At 37.8% G+C, this 22,333-nt stretch overlaps 1 protein-coding gene across 1 annotated transcript; it reads right to left on the bottom strand.

Moving 5' to 3' along the window:
• Positions 1 to 429: 429 nt before the first annotated feature.
• On the bottom strand, positions 430 to 22,136 carry LOC123566157 (scavenger receptor cysteine-rich domain superfamily protein-like). Its single transcript, XM_045360040.2, has 11 exons — positions 21,972 to 22,136; positions 18,712 to 18,833; positions 16,855 to 17,199; positions 16,048 to 16,368; positions 14,837 to 15,017; positions 13,977 to 14,143; positions 13,345 to 13,534; positions 12,209 to 12,351; positions 11,678 to 11,846; positions 10,895 to 11,046; positions 430 to 596 (listed from the first exon to the last, which is right to left on the bottom strand). Exons 2-11 carry the CDS (start codon positions 18,782 to 18,784, stop codon positions 430 to 432), a joined length of 1,908 nt encoding a protein of 635 aa, XP_045215975.2. The 5' UTR covers positions 18,785 to 18,833; positions 21,972 to 22,136.
• Positions 22,137 to 22,333: the final 197 nt, after the last annotated feature.

The following is a 22,333-nucleotide window of genomic DNA, read 5'->3' as shown; positions in this document are numbered from 1 at the left end:
ACAATGTAAGGCCTACTGCGCATGCCATGACTGCATTTTTTATTTTTATGAGATACAAACCATTCAGTAACATTCCTTAGACATTCATTAAAATACTTTTTGATAAAGAGAAAGGCCGCAAATGTTATTATACATTTTAAAATTTTGACCTTATACATGTACCACACAGCAGATGAAATAATATAATTTTCGCAAAACATCCAAAATAATTCCATACAGCGCGATTCTTCTACATTTACTGCAAGCAATTAATCTGTTTAAACAGGCCATGTGTCTTTTTATTAAATACGGAACAAAACAGCTACTATAGCAACCCGGCATTTGCTCTTCGGATATCATTCGGCAATTGATTAGGATAAAACGCAAGATCCCTAAAATGGTAGCCCAGAGCTTCGCGTTGGAAAATACTATGGAAATGCAAATATATACTCACGTATGTACTTGCCCATCAGCAAAACCGGCTTGTCTGCAGAAAACCCTTGCATCATTATTACCCCATGATCTATCACATATCGTCGCCCAGCGAGTGACGTCATTGAACACTTCAGCTCTTCCATGTTCGTCCGATATACCGTCTGCTAGCCGCACCAACTTTTCTGTAAGAAACGACAAAGTAACAGAAACTTATTTAACCCTCCACACTTCAATATAAATCTCCAAAAAGAATGAATGCGAACTTTAACTGGCTTTTATTGCGCATAAATTGTAGTTTACTTAAAGGGCATGGAAAGACTGAAAATAAGTTAATTTTATATGAAAGCCATCCTCAAGCGTTTCATAACGCTGAAAGAATTTTTAAATTCGGATAACTATTGAAAAAGATATGGCAGTTTGAAATTTAAGAAAATTGCTGATCAAGGAGGTAGTCATTTAGTGTGTTTATGACGTTAAATACACACTGCTGAATTCTTTATTGAGCAAATAACCTTTTATATAGATTAATTTTATATGTTTCTTGAATGTAAGCTGTAAAACATGGTAATTTCTTTCATTCTAGCATAAAACTGCTGTTCTTGTCACTTTTTGTGGGTGTTTTAACAGGAGAGAGATTCTCGCGCTCGCGTGCTGTTATAACACTTTTTTATATATGCGCGTTCTGTGGCAAAGAGTAAACGTCATTCGGCCCCAAAACGGATATTTCAAAACGAAATGACGTCAACGTAAAAAAACAACTTAGACATTCCCGCGCATTTGGTGGAAAATTAATGATGTTGAGAGACATTTTATCCAATTATCAGCAGTTTTTACGCGTTTTATGCTAGAATAGCGTTAGCGCATGTTCATTTCGTGTTATAACATTTGCAGAATCCCTCGGGATACGTTGGTACCCTCGCCCTAACAGGCTCGGGTACCAACCAATCCCTCGGGATTCTGCAGATGTTATAACAGAAAAAAACATGCGTTATCCCTATATTATAGCTTGGAAAGGTAGAAGTAGTATAGGGGTCTCTTTGCTTGTAAACAAACAGGCGCCATCTTGGATGACCTAGTTACTATAATTAGTAACTCATTTGCATATAAGAATTCGTAATAAGTGCGCGTGTGCGGCGGCCATTTTGAATTCTAATGACGTATTTATGAAAATGAGAATGTCTTGTATACTTATCTAGGGCGTGTTCGCGCACATCGAGGGTCAGACCTACAGGTCACATAGCCTAAATAGTTTTCCCTATATATTCTATATAAAACTGACCTTTCTTCAAAGAGCTAGCAAACATAGCTAGACCCATTTCAGAGAACAAATCCTTACCTCATTTTAAAGAGTTATGATAAAACTGATATAAAATGAAGAGAAAAGTAGGGGTCATGTATCTTCTAAGAGAGATTTCTCTGGTCACATTACTGTAAACTGACATCAAAATCACACTTCTGTGACCCGGAAGTACTACTCATACTAAAATTGAGCTTGACTTCACCGAATACAACCTGCTCTCCCATGTTTCCTACCAAAATGTCAACAATACATCCACAGTGAAATTTAAACAAAAACTAGCCTCAATTTAGACCTCTGTTAAGTGAAAAATTAGTATTCAAATACTTGACAGCCATTACGCGACTAGACCAGATGGCTCACACGCTGGTTCCTTTTACTTTGGTTAGGCCCGGAGATAACACGAAAACAAAAGCTATACGCATGCGTTATAAAGAACCTCTAGTATAAAACCCATTCGAAAGAAAATGTATAATATAATTACGTACTACTGACCAGTCATTAAAACTATACGAGAATACCTATTTATAAAATGAAATTAAAAGACAAAATATTACCTACTCAACGGATGTTAACCCGTCGATATCCCACGCTAAAATGAACCAACACTTTTAGAATACAGATTAATACCGTCGTTTCTAAACATAAAATAGCCAATCAGAAGGCAGGGAAACGAACCAATAAAACATCTCCAATAAAGTCGTTTTGACCAATGAAAACGTCGAAATTTTAACCATTGGAATTCATACGGGTGACATGGAAAACTTTACCGTTAACACTTTTACCGGCGCAGACGAATTTTGCGGGGATACAGGCGTTCTCTTCTGCAAATGACAACGGTAAGTCTGAATACTGATCAGAGAATAAACTATTTTGACAGGCTTAAACCCGTACTATAACGTACAAATATGATGATTTTACATAGCGCGATTTATGAGCGCATTAATATAATGATTACAATTTCTTTAATAAACCCGATACGAAATACAATAGAAATAATTAACTAAATTATTCATACAACTTACCAGTCCGGATAAATTCGCCTAATGAATCAATGGTTGAATAGAAATATCGTTTCACTACCAACAGCCGATCGGAATGCATTATTTTGACAAGCGGTAACGTTTTTCCAATACAGGTTGAGACACGTATCGCTTTACGTCTACTCCACGCTATAGTGTACATATATATTGATTTTAAACAGCGCCGTTAACGCTTTATACATAATTATAGAAATGATTATAGCAAAATGTCATGAATTTACCCGATACGAAAATGAAACAGAAATACCTAATTTAATCGTTCATACAACTTACCTGTCCGGATAAATTCGCCTAATGAATCAAATCTTTAGATGGTTGAATAGAAATATCGTTTCACTACCAACAGCCAATCGGAGTGCAGTATTTTGACAAGCGGTAGCGTTTTTCCAATACACCTGACAGGTTAAGACCCGTATCGCTTTACGTCTACTCCACGCTATAGTGTACATATATATTGATTTTAAAGAGCGCCGTTAACGCTTCATACATAAGTATAGAAATGATTAAAGCAAAATGTCTTTAATAAACCCGATACGAAAATGAAATACAAGCACCTAATTTAATCGTTCATACAGCATAAACCGTGATGTGCGCTTTACCTGAGATCCTTTAACCGAATGATATTTACCTGTAGAACTGGAGTATATAACACTTCGCTACCTACAACCAATCAGGAAGCAGAATTTTGACAAGCGATAGCGCGTAGTTTAACATTTGGCCGCATTATTGAGCGCGTTTTATAATTTCAGTGTATAGCTTTATAAATACTAACGGAATTAAAAAGCTAGGTTATTGAGTTTATTTATTTCCTCTAACGGTTTTTAATGTGATAATAGAAAGGAATGTTTACTGTTCTTTAATACATAGATGAATAACTATTGACACGGCAGTCAATTAAGCACGATGGCTGTCTTACCTTACCTATCTGTTAAAAAACGTAAAGTACAACATTTCTCTATTATGCTTGGAACGGCTTTAGCAGTGTTTGGTATCAAATGAAAGGTTTTGACGAGTACTATTGACAAAATGATTTGTTTTATCACATATCCAAAATGGCAGCGAATGAATTTACAGGGCGAAGTATAATAAATAGAGCCAAAGCAACGTTCTGATTAGTTAATATAACTTATAGCATTGCTTTGATTTGCTAGCGATACGGCGCATTTTGATTGACTCCTCCACTCCTCCTCCTCCTCTTCCTCCACTCCTCCACTCCTCCTCCTCCACTCTTCCTTCACTCCTCCTCCTTCTCCACTCCTCCTCCTCCTCCACTCCTCCTCCTCTCGTCCTCCTCCTCCACTTCCTCCTCCTCCACTCCTCCTCCTCCTCCTCCTCCTCCTCTTCTTTCTCCTCTGCCCCAAGAAAGCGTAAGAATGGCAAAAAGAATAAAGCAGTGTCTTTTTGATAAAAATACTTACATCGATTTCACAAATGCATCAGTGTCCCGTTTGCCATCAGTCTTTCTCTAGGATCGACAACATGCGGAGACATCAACGTTATGTCCACGGAAATGACGAAGCCACTGACAGTTTTTCACCGCCATTACAAGCATGGGACATCTCAAGAGAGATCACGTTTCAACATCCATTTTCTATGGTCGTTTCAGGACCAAGTGGTAGTGGAAAAACTGAATGGACAAGAAAACTGTTATCATCAAATCTTGTAAGACCTCAGCCTCAGCGTATCATATGGTGTTTTGGACAATGGCAACCATTGTATGATGAACTTCGGCGTGAAATTCCCGGGGTCGAATTTGTACACGGTATTCCAGACTACCTAAACGATTCCCAATATATAAATGTTAATCGAAGGAACCTGCTGGTCTTTGACGACTTGATGACTGAAGCTAAATGCGATCAAAGAATTGCTGATCTCTTTACCAAGGGCAGTCACCACAGGAACATATCTGTCGTATATCTCACCCAAAATTTGTTCCCTCAAGGTAAAGCTTGTAGAGATATCGCTTTGAATACGCAGTATCTGGTGCTATTTAATAATCCTATTGACAGACAACAAGTTGCTACATTGGCCAGAAGAATTTACCCTTCGTCTAGTAACATCTTTATGAAACGGTTTGAACGAGCGACATCAAGACCGCACGGTTATTTGGTAATAGACTTAAAATCGAGCACCCCAGAACAACACCGTTTACGCGAAAACATTTTCGAGGCGATCAATCCAGAAAAGAGAAAACGAACGAATGATGAATATAAACAAGAAGACTATTTCAATGGAGAGGGATACTTATCTGACAAAAATGATGACAAGGATAAAGATGAGGAGGAGGATTATGATGACCATGATGATGATGATGATGATGATGATGACGATGATGAAACAGAAAATAGAAATAATGTCACAAGCTTTGTAAAGAAACGGTCTTTGATCAAGGGACCTCCAGGTAAACGTAGAAAAGTTGAGATTATAGAAGAGCGATCACGCCGTGAGATATGGGATAAGCGTTTTCAGTATCCTCTCAGACAATCTATTAAAGAACAATTCAGCGCTAAAGTTAATAACTATACGGAACAAGGGCTCTCTTTTGAAGACGCGTACCGTCACACCGCTAATGACGTGCTGCCTGAACTAAGAAAGAGACTGAGACAAAATTATGCCCGATTTCTAATCGACTTTTATGAGCTACAAAACGACCCTACTCAGCAGCAGATTATACAGTCGGCTAAGAAACTTAAAACTCAGCACGGGATGACTGTCAAAGAATCTATTCGGCAAGCCATTGCCCTTAGAAAAGACCTTTTTGTTGAGTTGTGGCCCGATCATAAAACCAAAGGAGACTATTCAATGGAGGATAATAAAGAAAGTGATGACGATCAAGAATCGGATGATGATGAATGAACGTTGTAAGAAGGATTGGCGTGCTTTAACTTTCACCGTGTCAAAATGGGTTCCATAGAAGTGTACGATTATAAACAAGAACAATGGGTCCCGGATAAACCGGACCCTGAAAAATGGATACAACATTTCAAAGACCTGAGGGACGGATACGTACGGCCTGATCATATGGGCCGTTACTTTGTAGGAAGCGGTGCATATCGAAGAAAAAAGGCCGAATTAAAAGAGGAACGAGAAAGGGAAGCAATGAAACAAGAACAAAAAGGGGAAGATCTCCCCGTAGTAAAACTTGTGACACCCGTAGCCCAAGCGGTTGATATTGCTAGGTCGGAAATAAGACAGTCACGAAAGCATAGTGATCTGAAGCGACATAGGTATAAAATGGACACACCTTTGAGTCGTGATTAAGACACCCCAAGACGTAAGAAATATCGCGAAAGCATGACCCAAGATACTATAGATTGGAACACCTATACATTTTAAAATGAATAACTACGAACTCGAGGAAATGTTAAAAGAGTACCCTGTGACAATATGCGCCGCGGACCAACTTCAAATACGTAGAGGACAATACGTCATTTCGAATACAGACACGAGCCAGGGATCAGGAAAACATTGGGTGGTCTTTTACTTTCCAAAAAGAGGGCCCGACGAATTTTTCGATTCACTAGGTAATAGACCGGAGCACTACAAAGTTCATTTTGAGCAAGCGTTAAAGAAGCGTTATTGGATGAACTTCAGTCAAATACAGGATACGGATTCAAACATATGCGGGCTGTATTGCGTATATTACATTACGAACCGATGTTCCGGACGAAAAATGAAGGACATTTTAAAAACGTTTGATGCGTATCGCAAGAAGTCGAATGATGAATTTATTGTGTCTTATTTTAGTTGATACATGTAGCCTGTATATGTGTTACAAGCTTTGGCAATAAAAGATTGAAAGTACAATATGTCTTTGTTATTTATAACCTATACATTCGAATTTGATTTAACGGAAAAGATGAAGCGTCGGTAGGTGTGGTGGTGCACACAAATAAAACAACATATTCCTTTATTGTATTTTATTTCTTCAACATCGTTTCACTAATTGATAAAATAACATACCAGTTTCGAACAGCTTTGAACCAAAATATCGCAAAAATGACAAGTTTTAACACGTAAGCTAGCCTTCCTTTGAGAATTAAACCAATCAAAATGCGCCGTATCGCTAGCAAATCAAAGCAATACTATAAGTTATATTAACTAATCAGAACGTTGCTTTGGCTCTATTTATTATACTTCGCCCTGTAAATTCATTCGCTGCCATTTTGGATATGTGATAAAACAAATCATTTTGTCAATAGTACTCGTCAAAACCTTTCATTTGATACCAAACACTGCTAAAGCCGTTCCAAGCATAATAGAGAAATGTTGTACTTTACGTTTTTTAACAGATAGGTAAGGTAAGACAGCCATCGTGCTTAATTGACTGCCGTGTCAATAGTTATTCATCTATGTATTAAAGAACAGTAAACATTCCTTTCTATTATCACATTAAAAACCGTTAGAGGAAATAAATAAACTCAATAACCTAGCTTTTTAATTCCGTTAGTATTTATAAAGCTATACACTGAAATTATAAAACGCGCTCAATAATGCGGCCAAATGTTAAACTACGCGCTATCGCTTGTCAAAATTCTGCTTCCTGATTGGTTGTAGGTAGCGAAGTGTTATATACTCCAGTTCTACAGGTAAATATCATTCGGTTAAAGGATCTCAGGTAAAGTGCACATCACGGTTTATGCTGTATGAACGATTAAATTAGGTGCTTGTATTTCATTTTCGTATCGGGTTTATTAAAGACATTTTGCTTTAATCATTTCTATACTTATGTATGAAGCGTTAACGGCGCTCTTTAAAATCAATATATATGTACACTATAGCGTGGAGTAGACGTAAAGCGATACGGGTCTTAACCTGTCAGGTGTATTGGAAAAACGCTACCGCTTGTCAAAATACTGCATTCCGATTGGCTGTTGGTAGTGAAACGATATTTCTATTCAACCATCTAAAGATTTGATTCATTAGGCGAATTTATCCGGACAGGTAAGTTGTATGAACGATTAAATTAGGTATTTCTGTTTCATTTTCGTATCGGGTAAATTCATGACATTTTGCTATAATCATTTCTATAAATATGTATAAAGCGTTAACGGCGCTGTTTAAAATCAATATATATGTACACTATAGCGTGGAGTAGACGTAAAGCAATACGTGTCTCAACCTGTATTGGAAAAACGTTACCGCTTGTCAAAATATTGCATTCCGATCGGCTGTTGGTAGTGAAACGATATTTCTATTCAACCATTGATTCATTAGGCGAATTTATCCGGACTGGTAAGTTGTATGAATAATTTAGTTAATTATTTCTACTGTATTTCGTATCGGGTTTATTAAAGAAATTGTAATCATTATATTAATGCGCTCATAAATCGCGCTATGTAAAATCATCGTATTTGTACGTTATAGTACGGACTTAAGTCTGTCAAAATAGTTTATTCTCAGATCAGTATTCAGACTTACCGTTGTCATTTGCAGAAGAGAACGCCTGTATCCCCGCAAAATTCGTCTGCGCCGGTGAAAGTGTTAACGGTAAAGTTTTCCATGTCACCCGTATGAATTCCAATGGATGACGGCTGTGCACTCTCTTATATACGATTCGCTTTCTGAATTCGCGATGTCATTCGTTAATAATATTGAGCGTCGATTGGTTAAAATTTCGACGTTTTCATTGGTCAAAACGACTTTATTGGAGATGTTTTATTGGTTCGTTTCCCTGCCTTCTGATTGGCTATTTTATGTTTAGAAACGACGGTATTAATCTGTATTCTAAAAGTGTTGGTTCATTTTGGTTGGTGAATATAACTCTTTTCGGGTTGATAAATTCTGATATCAACCTATGAACAAGAGGGTCATGATGACCCTGGATCGCTCACCAGAGTAATATGAGCTACATTTTCAAATGTCAAACTGATGATTTTTAGAAATTTTTTGGAAAATTTTCCGATGTACAATCAAGTAACCCCTGGGGCGGGGCCAATTTTACCCCGGGGGTCATGATTTGAACAAAGTTTGTAGAAGTCTACTAGGCAATGTTACATATCGAATATCCAAGATCTAGGCCTTCTGGTTTATTTTAAGCAAATTTATGAAGATTTCCCTATGTACAATAAAGTAACCCTTGTGGCTGGGTCAATTTGACCCTGGGGGGTCAAGATTTGAACAAATTTTGTAGAGGTCTACTAGGCAATGCTACATGTCGAACATCTAAGCTCTAGTCCTTCTGGTTTATTTTTTAGAAAATTTTGAAGATTTTTCTATATACAATCAAGTAACCCCATGGGGCGGGGCCAATTTGACCCCGGGGGTCATGATTTGAAGAAATTTTGTAGAAGTCTACTAGGCAATGCTACATGTCAAATATCTAAGATCTAGGCCTTCTGGTTTATTTTTAGAATTTTTTTGAAGATTTTCCTATGTAAAATCAAGTGACCCGTGGGGCGGGGTCAATTTTGACCCTGGGGGTCATGATTTGAACAAATGTTGTAGAGGTCCACTAGGCAATGCTACATGTGAAATATCTAGGCTTTAGGCTTTCTTGTTTATTTTAAGAAATTTTTTGAAGATTTTCATATGTAAAATCAAGTGACCCCTAGGGCGGGGTCAATTTTGACCCCGGGGTCATGATTTGAACAATTTTAGTAGAGGTCCACTAGCCAATGCTACATGTCAAATATCTAAGCTCTAGGGCTTCTGCTTTTTGAGAAGAAGATTTTTTAAGATTTTCCTATGTAAAATCAAGTGACCCCTGGGGCGGGGTCAATTTTGACCCCGGGGGTCATAATTTGAACAAATTTTGTAGAGGTCCACTAGGCAATGCTACATGTCAAATATCTAAGCTCTAGGCTTCTGGTTTATTTTTAGAAATTTTTTGAAGATTTTCCTATGTAAAATCAAGTGACCCCTGGGGCGGGGTCAATTTTGACTCCGGGGTCATTATTTGGAACAACTTTAGTAGAGGTCCACTAGGCAATGCTACATGTCAAATATCTAAGCTCTAGGACTTCTGGTTTTCGAGAAGAAGATTTTTTAAGATTTTTCTATGTAAAATCAAGTGACCCCTGGCCTGGGGCGGGGTCAATTTTGACCCCGGGGTCATGATTTGAACAAACTTGGTAGAGGTCCACTAGGCAATGCTTCACACCAAATATCTAAGCTCTAGGGCTTTTGGTTTTTGAGAAGAAGATTTTTAAAGTTTTTCCTTTCGGTTGCCATGGCAACCAGAGTTCTGCATGGAATTCAATTCTTTGAACAATTTTTAAAGAGGACCATCCATGGAACATCAAAATTGGCCTGGTGGTTTAGGAGGAGATGTTGTTTAAAGGAAAGTGTGGACGGACGGACGGACGCCGGACGGTGAGCGATCACAATAGCTCACCCCGAGCACTTTGTGCTCAGGTGAGCTAAAAAGTTAATAATTGTTTTATTACATGAATAAATGTATAGTCAGTCTTGTTATTACAATTGTATCTTTAATAAAGAAATAAGGAAATAAATATAAATTTAGACCAAATCAGGTTGATATTGGTTTTCCAAGCACCTACTTCGATCTTTTTTTATTTTCGTACTATTTATAACCCAAGATAAGTTGATATGATATGTACTCATTACTTTTCGAACCGTTTTTAGCCAAACAGAGAAACAATAGAATACAGTCATGTAATAATTTCCTCTACATCCTTCAATGCGACCAAATTATTACTTTTACAGTGAGTTAGAAAAACCATCATTTGGCCTTTAACGATAAATAAAATAATCTAATATGTGCTTTGACTGAAAAGTAGTCTATTATAAATATCAGTAGTATTTATTATCGCTGAAGTGGTTGGACCAGACAGAAACTGAAAACTCGGTCAAATTGCTTTTCTTGAAAATTTACAATTTTAAAGACAATGTGTTAAAAGTCATGCTCAAACTATGTCAGAAATATACCAAATTAAACCATTTGAGGTGTACTTGCCGAAAGGTTTTCTATGGCGGCATGCCTGTGACCCTCCCACCCCACCTCCCCCAACACACACACACACACACCTTGAAACTCCGCTCCCACATCTAAAACAAAATACTTGGATTCGCCCCGTGATAAATAAAGGAGATATTACAGTGAAATTGGAATCTTGCTATGAAACTTTAACTTTAATCTGAAAGCTACGCCGACGGGAAAGACTATATGAAAGTTTACCTGGTGGCTCATCTAGAAAACACAGTACACCGGCAGAAACTTTATCATTGGCACAGTACCAGTCTGTCGACATATCGGTCTGGTACCCACAATCTGCAAGACTGGTTTCTAGCCCATTGCAGGAAAAATTACTGGACCAGAAAGGCGTGTCTCTAGAAGTTAAGTAAATATACCAATGTCACCTTTACCAACACAAATTTCTTAAACTGTCAATTTCAAACAAATAAATAAATAAATAAATAAATAAATAATACCACCTTGATATATTTCTTAATGGTCGGTCTGGAGTCAAAATGGCATTTCATGTCAGCTTGTTGTAGATATTATTAGATTGAACATACAAGGCAATTATATATTAGGTATAAGTATACTTGTTGTGAATGAAACATATATGAATTCTTCACTTGTAAGGCTGGATGTCTAAAATTGATAAAACCATTTTTAAAAACAAAACTTGAAAAATAAAAGTAAATTTGTTTCTTTTTCAAATGTAATCAAAATACTGTTCACTCCTTGTTTACATACACAATCTTTGATGAGGAGTTTGTTAGAACATGGTAGTACGTAAGCCTATTCATGCTTAAAAGGCCGGAATTTAGGTAGAGGCGTGTCATCGTGGTGAGATTAACCACGAAGACTGCATGCATATTGATAAGTTGAAGAAGCCTTGTCGTTGATCACAATGACATGAATGAAGTTTGAGGTAACCTGTCTGCATAATTACGTGTATGTAATAAAATAGTTTATTAACAATATGTGTTAAATATTTTTCAGTATCCCTACCTGACGAAATTATAAGTATTAAGCCGGATACCGGAGGCGTACCCCGCCTTTTTGCACATCACTTTAGCATCGTTGTCGTCCCAACCCTCCCGACAAACGTGTCCAGTAATACCATAACGTTTCACAAGAACATCACCATAGTAATTTTCAGACAGAGAAAACGTATAGCCTAAAATTATAAAGAAGTTTGAAAGTTTTCAAGCAAGAACGCTTCTGTTGCTTTCAACGCTATGTTTAGTTGCAGAATAATTTAACTTACAACGCATGCCAACTGTAAAGGCGAATATCACGCTGTCAGTACTGAAAATAACTAATTCTTGATCGATTCAGTAATAATTTAGGATAAACTGGCAGTTGAAAATAAGCAAACACTTATTTTATACAGATGAACAAATAAGCTGACATGATAGTATCAACATGTACTTTTCATTCACTACCTGAACATATGAATGTGTTCAACAGTATCAAATTGATGTATTTATATGTATCTAATAATCTAATAAGTTATCATAAATGATCATTATAACTTACTATCAGGAGTAGATGGTTGTTTACAAAGCAAGGCAGCATGTAAGGTGTTGTCACCTTCACACTGACCTAGACTATAGGTACAGTTGGCGATTCGATCTTCATCCCCGTTGCACGTTATATTTGATATGCTAGTATATTTTTGGCTGAAAAAATGACAATTCATTCATTGCGGAAGGTTGATTGCATCACAAAGTGTCTTAAAACTGCAATATCAAGATTAAATTTGACTGAAGGTAGCATAGTAGAATCGGAGGAGGAAGCGTTCACTGATCGTACACCAAAAACATTCCGACGAGGAAACACGAGCAATATACGCCTAGGGGAAATAAAAAATAACGAAACAAATAATACACATTTGTCCCTAAATGTTCAGAAAAAAGGAGACTCAGTTTACAATATCGGCTGATGTTACTCTTGGCAAATCTCCATTATACTTCCACAAGCAGTCACACTGGATTCAGATACCAACGACTTACATAGAATATAAAGTATACAGTGTTCCATAAACAGGAGGTCTAACGATCCAAAAGACGTAACACCTTTAAAATATCCTCTATCATCGGGACCTTGTGATTAAAAGTCCTATCCATGCGAAATACATTTTAGTTGTAGATGTTCGGCCAGTACTGTCCGCTTCTTCAAAGTTCTCTAAGAGGTATTTTTACAATACAGAAGCTGATATTGGAAAGATAGGTCTACAAGAAGTGAAAACTAATTTTATAAAATGACAGTGAATTTCATACCTGTTCCGAAAATAACATTAAACATGCATACATGCGTCACACTATTTACCACCAAATTATGAGAGCATTTTACAGGACGTTGCCAAGGAAAGCCGTGCGTTGTGCGGCGACTTTCAATGTTTGCTGGTGTCAGATTTATAACTTCAGAAGTTCGCAGCAGTATATAGTTCAGTTAAAGTGTGAATATGAGAAAAAAATATATGATAAGAAAAACAGTTTCAGTTGGGCATAAAATACATTGGCTGTGTTTACATTACGCGCGGAATCCATCATCTACCCACTTTAAACATGTTGATGTATTCCATATCGTGATAGATACTGCCAAACCGAGATTCATTTATTACACATTCCATACCGTTTCATTTTTTAGAGTAATAAACAAATGTTTCTTACAAGCTAGAACCAAAGCTACCCGGAAGCATAATCTCTGCCTGGGCAAATCCAAACTGTCTACATGTCACCATGGCAACCGTCGGAGAGAAAGCATTCGCACAGACACCATAGAATAAACCAGCGTCATACATCTCAACGCGTCCGAAGTACAGCTGCTCTGTCTCTAGTACCCCGCTTCCAGCCAGACGTACTGAGAATATAAGTATATAAAACGTAAATATAGTTTCATCCCATATTAAAAGCCGTAACAACACCCCATTACATCCCTTCTTCATTTTTTTCCCTTATCGACAATTTAAGTACCAGAGTTTTCGTGTAAACGCGAACTGGGCATCACTTTGACGGATTTGATAAATTTCGTGCCCTGTTATAATCATGAACTTTGCGGTTGCTGAATGATTCGACAACGTGTAAATATCTTCATACAAACAATAAATGCAATGGTTTTCACTTATCATTTCCTATATTTTAAGTCAAAAGCAATGATGTCTAAAGGTGTTTTCTTGACGTCTTTCGGCGTTTGTTTCCAAAATTGTTTTTAAGATAAAATACGGTGCCATCTTCGATCTCGTTAGACTAAAAACGTGCAAGAGCATTGTCAAGTTTAATGATTTATGTGTAATTGAATATACCTTCTGAGTAGCAATATACAGAGACGCCAAAAGCTTCATCCATGCACTGTGTAGAGACGTCACCCCACCCACCATGTCGACAACGCAGCAGCGATTCTTCTTCCCCTGATAAACACGAGACACCGTCCAGGACAACACTTTTAACGGCCCCAGTCTCATACTGTTCTCTGTTATAAAATGCAATCATTTACAGGGTTAAAAGCTGCACTAAGAATAAAAAATGTAGCCGAGAAAAGAAGTTAGAGATCAGCTTTCAGAATTTCTTCTAACTCTAAAATGTAAGAAAACAGAACGTTTATTTGATGTATCAAGCAAAGCGGTCGTTATCACATGAAACATTTCTTTTCGAAATTCATCAAGTGTACAGAAGAAAAATACAGGCCTACAGATACAACTTGTATATTATATTTCACCTCCAACATGAGCGAAGATGAGACGACCTGGAACACCGGTTATAAAACAGCGTTCTAAGGCCAGTCTCCTTTGATACTGACAAGTCGTTACATTATGAAACTAGTCTTATAGAGTGTCACTGAGCGTAGTTTAGATACGTTGCGAGTACTATCTCTAAGATCGATTTAAGAAATATTTTAAAGGGGTTTTAGATAAAATTAATCTACCACTCCTTATGAGTTGCGGATTAGGAAGTCCCTCCAGACGGGAAGTACCAGCGATTTATATTCTCGCCATCAGATTTAACGTTAATCTCATGTTGTTGTTGTTGTTGTTGTTTTTTTCTTTTTTTTGTAAATGTTGTGCATCGGCTTATTTAAGTCAATGACAGATGTGAAACAAGCAACGCTAGATAAAACAATCATACGTCGATATTAAATTTAAAAAGTGAGAAAAAAAGATCTTACTGTAATACACCTCCCGATGTGTACCCGAGCTGTCGGCATACAGCTGATGCTTCTTTATACCCCCATGGTACTGAAATGTTGTTATAGTTACTCGTGTTGCATATCAGTCCACTTTGGCCATCTATACTTAGAACTACTTTACCATAATTAGCCTTTCCGCCGACTAGAGACAACGAAGGACCTGAAAAAATACCTTTGAATTATTTTTTATCTAACATGTTATTAATTAATAAGGTTTCCCTGCTTACTAATACTTTTTTTAATTTACATTCTAAGACGACCCGATTTATTTCCATATTAAACAAAGAAAACGAAATTGTGAGTTATTACGCAACACATGCACTCTTTATACGTCACAACTATAACGTCACAGCGTCAGACGTCGAAAAGAAAACCACACAAAACAGGCAATTATTCGGCGAGTCAAAGAAGTAGATAATAATCCTTGATAACGTGTTAAATTTCAAACTACGATTTGCCCTGTCGTTTAGATGCGTATTATTATATTACTTGGGCTGCGTCCTCAGCAAATAATTCTTTCGCATCTGAACTCCAAACAATGGTTTCATTAAATGAGAAATCACTGTTTGCGATATATAAAGTAAGTAGAACAGAACGTTCTTCTCTTTTTTTGCTGAAAGCGGACACCAAGGAGACCGGTTTCTTTCGAGTATCCCTTTTCATGCAGCAGTTACTATTACTAAAATGTTAACCAAAACAAGATTAATTCCAAGACTTTCGTACAGATAGAACACGTGTTATATTTTTTCATGGCTGCATCCAAATAGCTCTCGACTTAATTTAGATATATTTAAAAGAGCTGATATTTACTGTACATATCAAAGAAAGAAGGGCGCCTCAGACAGCAACATATAAACATACTAGCAATAAATGCAATCCTTGCATATACTGACATGCTGCTTCAGTTTGGTATACACATATTATCTTGGCTTGGGGCCTCCGTGGCCGAGTGGTTAAGGTCGCTGACTTCAAATCACTTGCCCCTCACCAATGTGGGTTCGAGCCTCACCCTTCATGTGAGGAAGCCATCCAGCTGGCTTACGGAAGGTCGGTGGTTCTACCCAGGTGCCCGTCCGTGATGAAATAATGCACGGAGAGGCATCTGGTGTCTTCCCCCACCATTAAAGCTGGAATGACGCCATATGACCTAAAATTGTGTCGGCGCGACGTAAAACCCAACAAATAATTACCTTGGTTTTCTTTCTGATAACATACAACTGCAGCCGATCTGTTGCCATAACAAATTGAGTTAGCCTGAGGGCATGACGATAAATTCGTTTCGTTTCCAACACAATTTATTTCAGATATCAAAAGTGGAACGGTCAAACTAGCGCTACTGTATGTAGCTACACCATCATGATAACCCAGTTGTCGACAGAGAACTCCAGCATCGTTGTCGTCCCAGAACAGACCGCACACGCGGCCCCAAATCTCACTTTCATATACTTGTACAGAAGAAAAATAGCCAGCTTCCGGAAACGACCGATCAGTGTCAAGTTTTACCGGAACATCTACAATTTATAGCAAAATATAACTAGTACAGCAGATTTCATCTGCATGAAAATTAGATTTACCTTATTTTGAGAACGTTAGTCAAAACAGGGGAAGATAAAATATTTAGAGTTTAAAAACTACACGTTTTAAAAACCAACATTCTAAGAATTCCAGGTAGCATGGCAGTATTCGCATGAAAAATTAACGTTAAAATGTGGACGAATGGAACGCAGATGATGCCTAATCCTTAGTATGGCTACCGACTAAAAAATCTTTTTATTTTCTCTTATAAATTCTGGCTGAACTTTCTTGGCTCTGATTATCCAGTGTTTTGAGAAGAAAAGGGACATAATTATACAAAATTTGAATAGCCTCAGGATTTATCTCCTGTGAACAAAACAATTAGTCTGAACACAGACTACATAATGGCCGTTCAGACGGGTTTATATATTAATCACTTCGGAATCAGAAGATGAAGTTAAAATATTTTGAGATTCTGTTACCTGGATCCTGAGGTTTTTGTCCGCTCTTACAGACGACACTCGCATAGGCAGTCCATGAACTGGGACAGGTCGAAACATCTGTAAACTTGCAGTCCACTAACTTGCTTTCTTGTCCTGTTACACATTCTTGAAACTGTCCGACATATGGCACGATATCCTTGTGATAGAAGTCGCCGAAAGCTCCAAGTGGCAGGGCGGTCCCGCGGTCAAAGCCGAGCTGTCTGCAGGTGACCTGTGCTGCTTGGTCCGTGAAGGTATGACCACAGACGGTTGTCCATGTATTGTTATGGTATAGCTGAACAATACCTATTGAATTTTCATTTCCTTTGAATAGCCTCACATCTCCTGAAAACAAAAACAAAAAAAAGATAATTATCAGAAATAAGCTGGGCCTGTATCTATCATTGCATATAAACAGAAAATGTTCCAATAGAAAAGACAAAAATCAAAGGCTTAATATGCTTTTACACATAATAGTAATGTTATGATTTAATGAAAAATAAGGCATAAGGTAACCTCTTTTAACCGTTTATGGTACAATGTGATTAGTTTTTAGGAAGATGCTTTTTCTCAATAGCTTTCAGTAAAAGGCGATTATGTCGGTTTGTTTTTGCCCATGAACATTTTAAGCGTCAGACTGTGCATTCCAGTTAATACTAGTACATGGCCTACTGTCGGGGGTATTTTTTCTCGGAAAGTTTAAAATACGTTAAGTACTACATGAGCGCCTACACCACTGCGTTCATGTCCCCATCCATAATCAAGGGAATTGACCTTCATTTTACGGTGAAAAACGCGTTTGCAAATTTTTAGGTTCTATGGCTTTACCATATATAAAAGTTGTAATAAGACCTAAACTTCATTTCAATGTGACCGAAAATCCAATACAAAGAAATTGAAAAGTTATAAAGGAATTATTGTAGGTGCAATGCGTGCTTAACGGCAGATAAAACACACATTGTATTGATAGTGAAATCATATATGACACTGCGGTCATGTCTACTCATTATACAAATATTTATGGGACACAAAAGAAACCCCAGAACTCTTTCAGCTCGGGCTCCTGTTTATGTAAAATCCATATAAATGTAAATCCAAAACGACGCATTTAAAGGGACATGCATCAACATGCAGACTTTGTAAAACAGATAGTAAAGTCTATAGAAACACGTTTAAACAACTGTATAAAATATTATGTAAGTTGGTTCTGTAAGTATCATAAAAAGAAATACTAAATCAGATGGACTTGTGTAGTAGATATCTTTTCTATATATTTTGCAGACTATACCAGTGATTGTACAAGTGTGTACTGCAACTTGCTGAATAAGTTTGTTATTTCACATTTAATGTATAAACAATGGAAGCAGGTTTTAAAATTTAAAAATAAACATAAATTTGGAGCCATAAGCCCCCCATAAGTGAAATACATTCAAAATTAATTTATAAGCGGACCTCCGTGGTCGATTGGTTAAGATCACTGACTTCGGATCACTCGCCTCTCACCCCTGTTGTTTCAAAATCAAGCCTTTCGTATGTGAGAACGGTCATCCGTTTAGCTTACGGAAGGCCGGTGGTTTAACCCAGGTGTGCACTCGTGCTGAAACAATACCGAGGAGAACACTGGGACTTCCTCCACTAAATAAAACTGTGAAGTCGCCATATGGCTTTATTTTTGTTACTGTGACTTTAAATAAAAACATTAATCTAATTTATTTTTAAATTAGGTCAATAATTTGCGGGGAAATAGCACTGTGGGGTTTGAGGTTCGAGGTTCGATATCTTGAGAATTACGTGGCCAACACCTTACCCATTCATCTTTAACGTTAGTTTTATATATATACTTTTATATGCTCTTACCGGTATCTTGTGAGTAACACAGTGTTTGAAGCTGGTAGATTAAAACCAACAACAAAGTCCTTCCCGGTACCATCTTTTTGAAATGTCAGCGCCACAGCATCACATCAACGGTGTTTTACAACCTTCAAAAGATAAAGTATCACAGGTATAGTGTATCACAACCGTTAAAATATCATGTCATCACTTTACCATAGCCGAGAACTACTATATTGCAGTCTTAAAGGATATAAGTACTACAGTATCACGATCTCGTTGTATTACAACATAAAATTACCATTGGTCATTAAATGTCAACCAGTAACATGGTATCGCGAAGGGGCCTCCGAGGCCGAGTGATTAAGGTCGCTGACTTTAAATCACTTGCCCCTCATCGATGTGGGTTTGAGCCTCACTCGGGGCGTTGGATTCTTCATGTGAGGAAACCATCCAGCTGGCTTACGGAAGGTCGGTGCATCTACCCTGATGAAATAATGCACGGAGAGGCACCTGGGGTCTTCCTCCACCATCAAAGCTGGTAAGTCGCCATATGACCTATAATTGTGTCGGTGCGACGTCAAACCCAACAAAATAATATAAATTACATCATTGTATAACAACCTGTAAGTGTCAATGTACTACTGTACAACTCTTAAAAGAACATTTGTAACACGGGAACAATTTGTTATAACGCGATAGAATTACTCCACCTTAAAGTACCATTGTACTATGCAACCATCATGTACTTGTTTTACGGTAACATATTGTATTAACAGTCTAAACATACATATATGTTGTCACCCCTGCGTTATTACCTTAATGTTTCACAGTACTACTGTATAGTACATGGAGACGACACTGTATTGTACCAGGAATACTGCACCTAGAGCCTTTAAACTTAAATTTATCACAGTATATACTATAATCATTATGTATCACAGCCACTGTACTACAACTATAACATATATAGCTTTACTCTGTTGCCTTGTATATCATTGTACCACTGTATAACAACCTTGTGCATGATTGCACCACTGTATAATAACCTTGTGCATGATTGCACCACTGTATAACAACCTTGTGCATGATTGCACCACTGTATAACAACCTTGTGCATCATTGCACCACTGTATAACAACATTGGCATCATTGCACCACTGTATAATAACCTTGTGCATCATTGCACCACTGTATAACAACCTTGTGCATGACTGCACCACTGTATAGCAACCTTGTGCATCATTGCACCACTGTATAGCAACCTTGTGCATCATTGCATCACCACTGTGTAACAACCTTGTGCATCATTGCACCACCGTATAACAACCTTGTGCATCATTGCACCACCGTATAGCAACCTTGTGCATGATTGCACCACCGTATAGCAACCTTGTGCATGATTGCACCACCGTATAGCAACCTTGTGCATCATTGCACCACCGTATAACAACCTTGTGCATCATTGCACCACCTTATAGCAACCTTTTGCATCATTGCACCACTGTATAACCTTGTGCATGACTGCACCACTGTATAGCAACCTTGTACATCATTGAATCACTGTATAGCAACCTTGTGCATCATTGCATCACTGTATAACCTTGTGCATCATTGCACCACCGTATAACAACCTTGTGCATCATTGCACCACCTTATAGCAACCTTGTGCATCATTGCACCACTGTATAGCAACCTTGTGCATCATTGCACCACTGTATAACCTTGTGCATGACTGCACCACTGTATAGCAACCTTGTGCATCATTGCGCCACCATATAGCAACCTTGTGCATCATTGCACCACTGTATAACCTTGTGCATGACTGCACCACTGTACAGCAACCTTGTGCATGAGTGCATCACTGTATAGCAACCTTGTGCATCATTGCACCACCGTATAGCCACCTTGTGCATGATTGCACCACCGTATAGCAACCTTGTGCATGATTGCACCACCGTATAACAACCGTGTGCATCATTGCACCACCGCATAACAAACTTGTGCATGATTGCAGCACCGTATAGCCACCTTGTGCATGATTGCAGCACCGTATAACAACCTTGTGCATGATTGCAGCGCCGTATAACAACCTTGTGCATGATTGCACCACTGTATAACAACCTTGTGCATAATTGCAGCACCGTATAACAACCTTGTGCATGATTGCAGCACCGTATAACAACCTTGTGCATCATTGCACCACTGTATAACAACCTTGTGCATGATTGCAGCACAGTATAACAACCTTGTGCATCATTGCACCACCGTATAGCAACCTTGTGCAAGATTGCAGCACCGTATAGCCACCTTGTGCATGATTGCACCACTGTATAACAACCTTGTACAGCATTGCACTACTGTATAACAACCTTGTACATCATTGCACCACCGTGTTACAACCTTGTCCATCATTGCATAACCGTATAACAACCTTGTCCATCATTGCAACACCGTATAACAACCTTGTCAATCATTGCAACACCGTCTAACAACCTTGTGGTGCATGATTGCACCACTGTATAACAACCTTGTGCATGATTGCGCCACTGTATAACAACCTTGTGCATGACTGCACCACTGTATAACAACCTTGCGCATCATTGCACCACTGTATAACAACCTTGTGCATGATTGCACCACTGTATAACAACCTTGTACATCATTTCACCACTGTATAACAACCTTGTACATCATTGCACCACTGTATAACAACAAGGTGCATGATTGCACCACTGTATAACAACCTTTTACATCATTGCACCACTGTATAACAACCTTGTACATCATTGCACCACTGTAAAACAACATTGTGCATGATTGCACCACTGTATAACAACCGTGTGCATCATAGCACCATTGTATTGCAACCATATATCTTAGCAGCATTCTGTTACAACCTTGTAAAATATCACAGCACCACTGTATTACAGCACCACTGTATCACAGCACCACTGTATTACAACACCGAGATCACAACTTTATTACAACAATAATGTATCACAGCATCACACTTTTTCAGCCTTAATGTATCACAGTACAACTGTATGTCAACCTTAGTGTATCACAGCATCTACAACTATAATGTTTTACAGCACCACCGTATTATGCACCACTCTTATGACGGTACTACTGTCTAAACAACCTTAATGTATCGCGACACGACTTTTCAACTACCTTAAAGTATTGCAACACCATTGTAATCACACCATCACTTGTAAAGAGCAATACGAAATCATAACAACTGTAAATCACTTACTTCCTACTAAATGTATTTTATATAATACCTGTTACAAATGCGTTCTGTTGCTAATAATTTGTACCCGTCTTTCCACTCAGATGAACAATTTAAAAATAGTACTTGATATCTGAAAAGTACCTCATGTAAAAAAGAAATCGTGATTTCATATATTCAAACTAAAACATAATGCGGCATAATAAATTTTACAGGTCATGTTTATTTGACGATCAATGTCTACCTTCATGCTTGGAAGACTTCATTTCAAAACAGGTTTTATCCACACTGTATTTAGCTGTTCGTAACCGTTCATTGCTACTTAACTTCTATAGATTCAGCAATTCAATGAACACCGCGACCATTCTCAATACAAAAAATAAAAACGAATATAAATAAAGTTAAGAGGTGAAC

The sequence above is a fragment of the Mercenaria mercenaria genome, chromosome 8 (assembly GCF_021730395.1).
Source record: "Mercenaria mercenaria strain notata chromosome 8, MADL_Memer_1, whole genome shotgun sequence".
Taxonomy (NCBI): Eukaryota; Metazoa; Mollusca; class Bivalvia; order Venerida; family Veneridae; genus Mercenaria; species Mercenaria mercenaria.
The sequence above is the reverse complement of the archived record's forward strand: the minus strand, read 5'-3'. Positions and strand labels throughout refer to the sequence as shown.

What these genes read in the sequence shown, in the direction of transcription:
- LOC123566157 (XM_045360040.2), bottom strand. Translation starts at nt 18,784, where the DNA reads ATGGTACCGGGAAGGACTTTGTTGTTGGTTTTAATCTACCAGCTTCAA. An exon ending in GTGTTACTCACAAGATACCG is followed by an intron (nt 17,200 to 18,711) that starts GTAAGAGCATAT and finishes TTTTGTTTTCAG; the next exon opens with GAGATGTGAGGCTATTCAAA. An exon ending in TGTATATTGCTACTCAGAAG is followed by an intron (nt 13,535 to 13,976) that starts GTATATTCAATT and finishes TTATATTCTCAG; the next exon opens with TACGTCTGGCTGGAAGCGGG.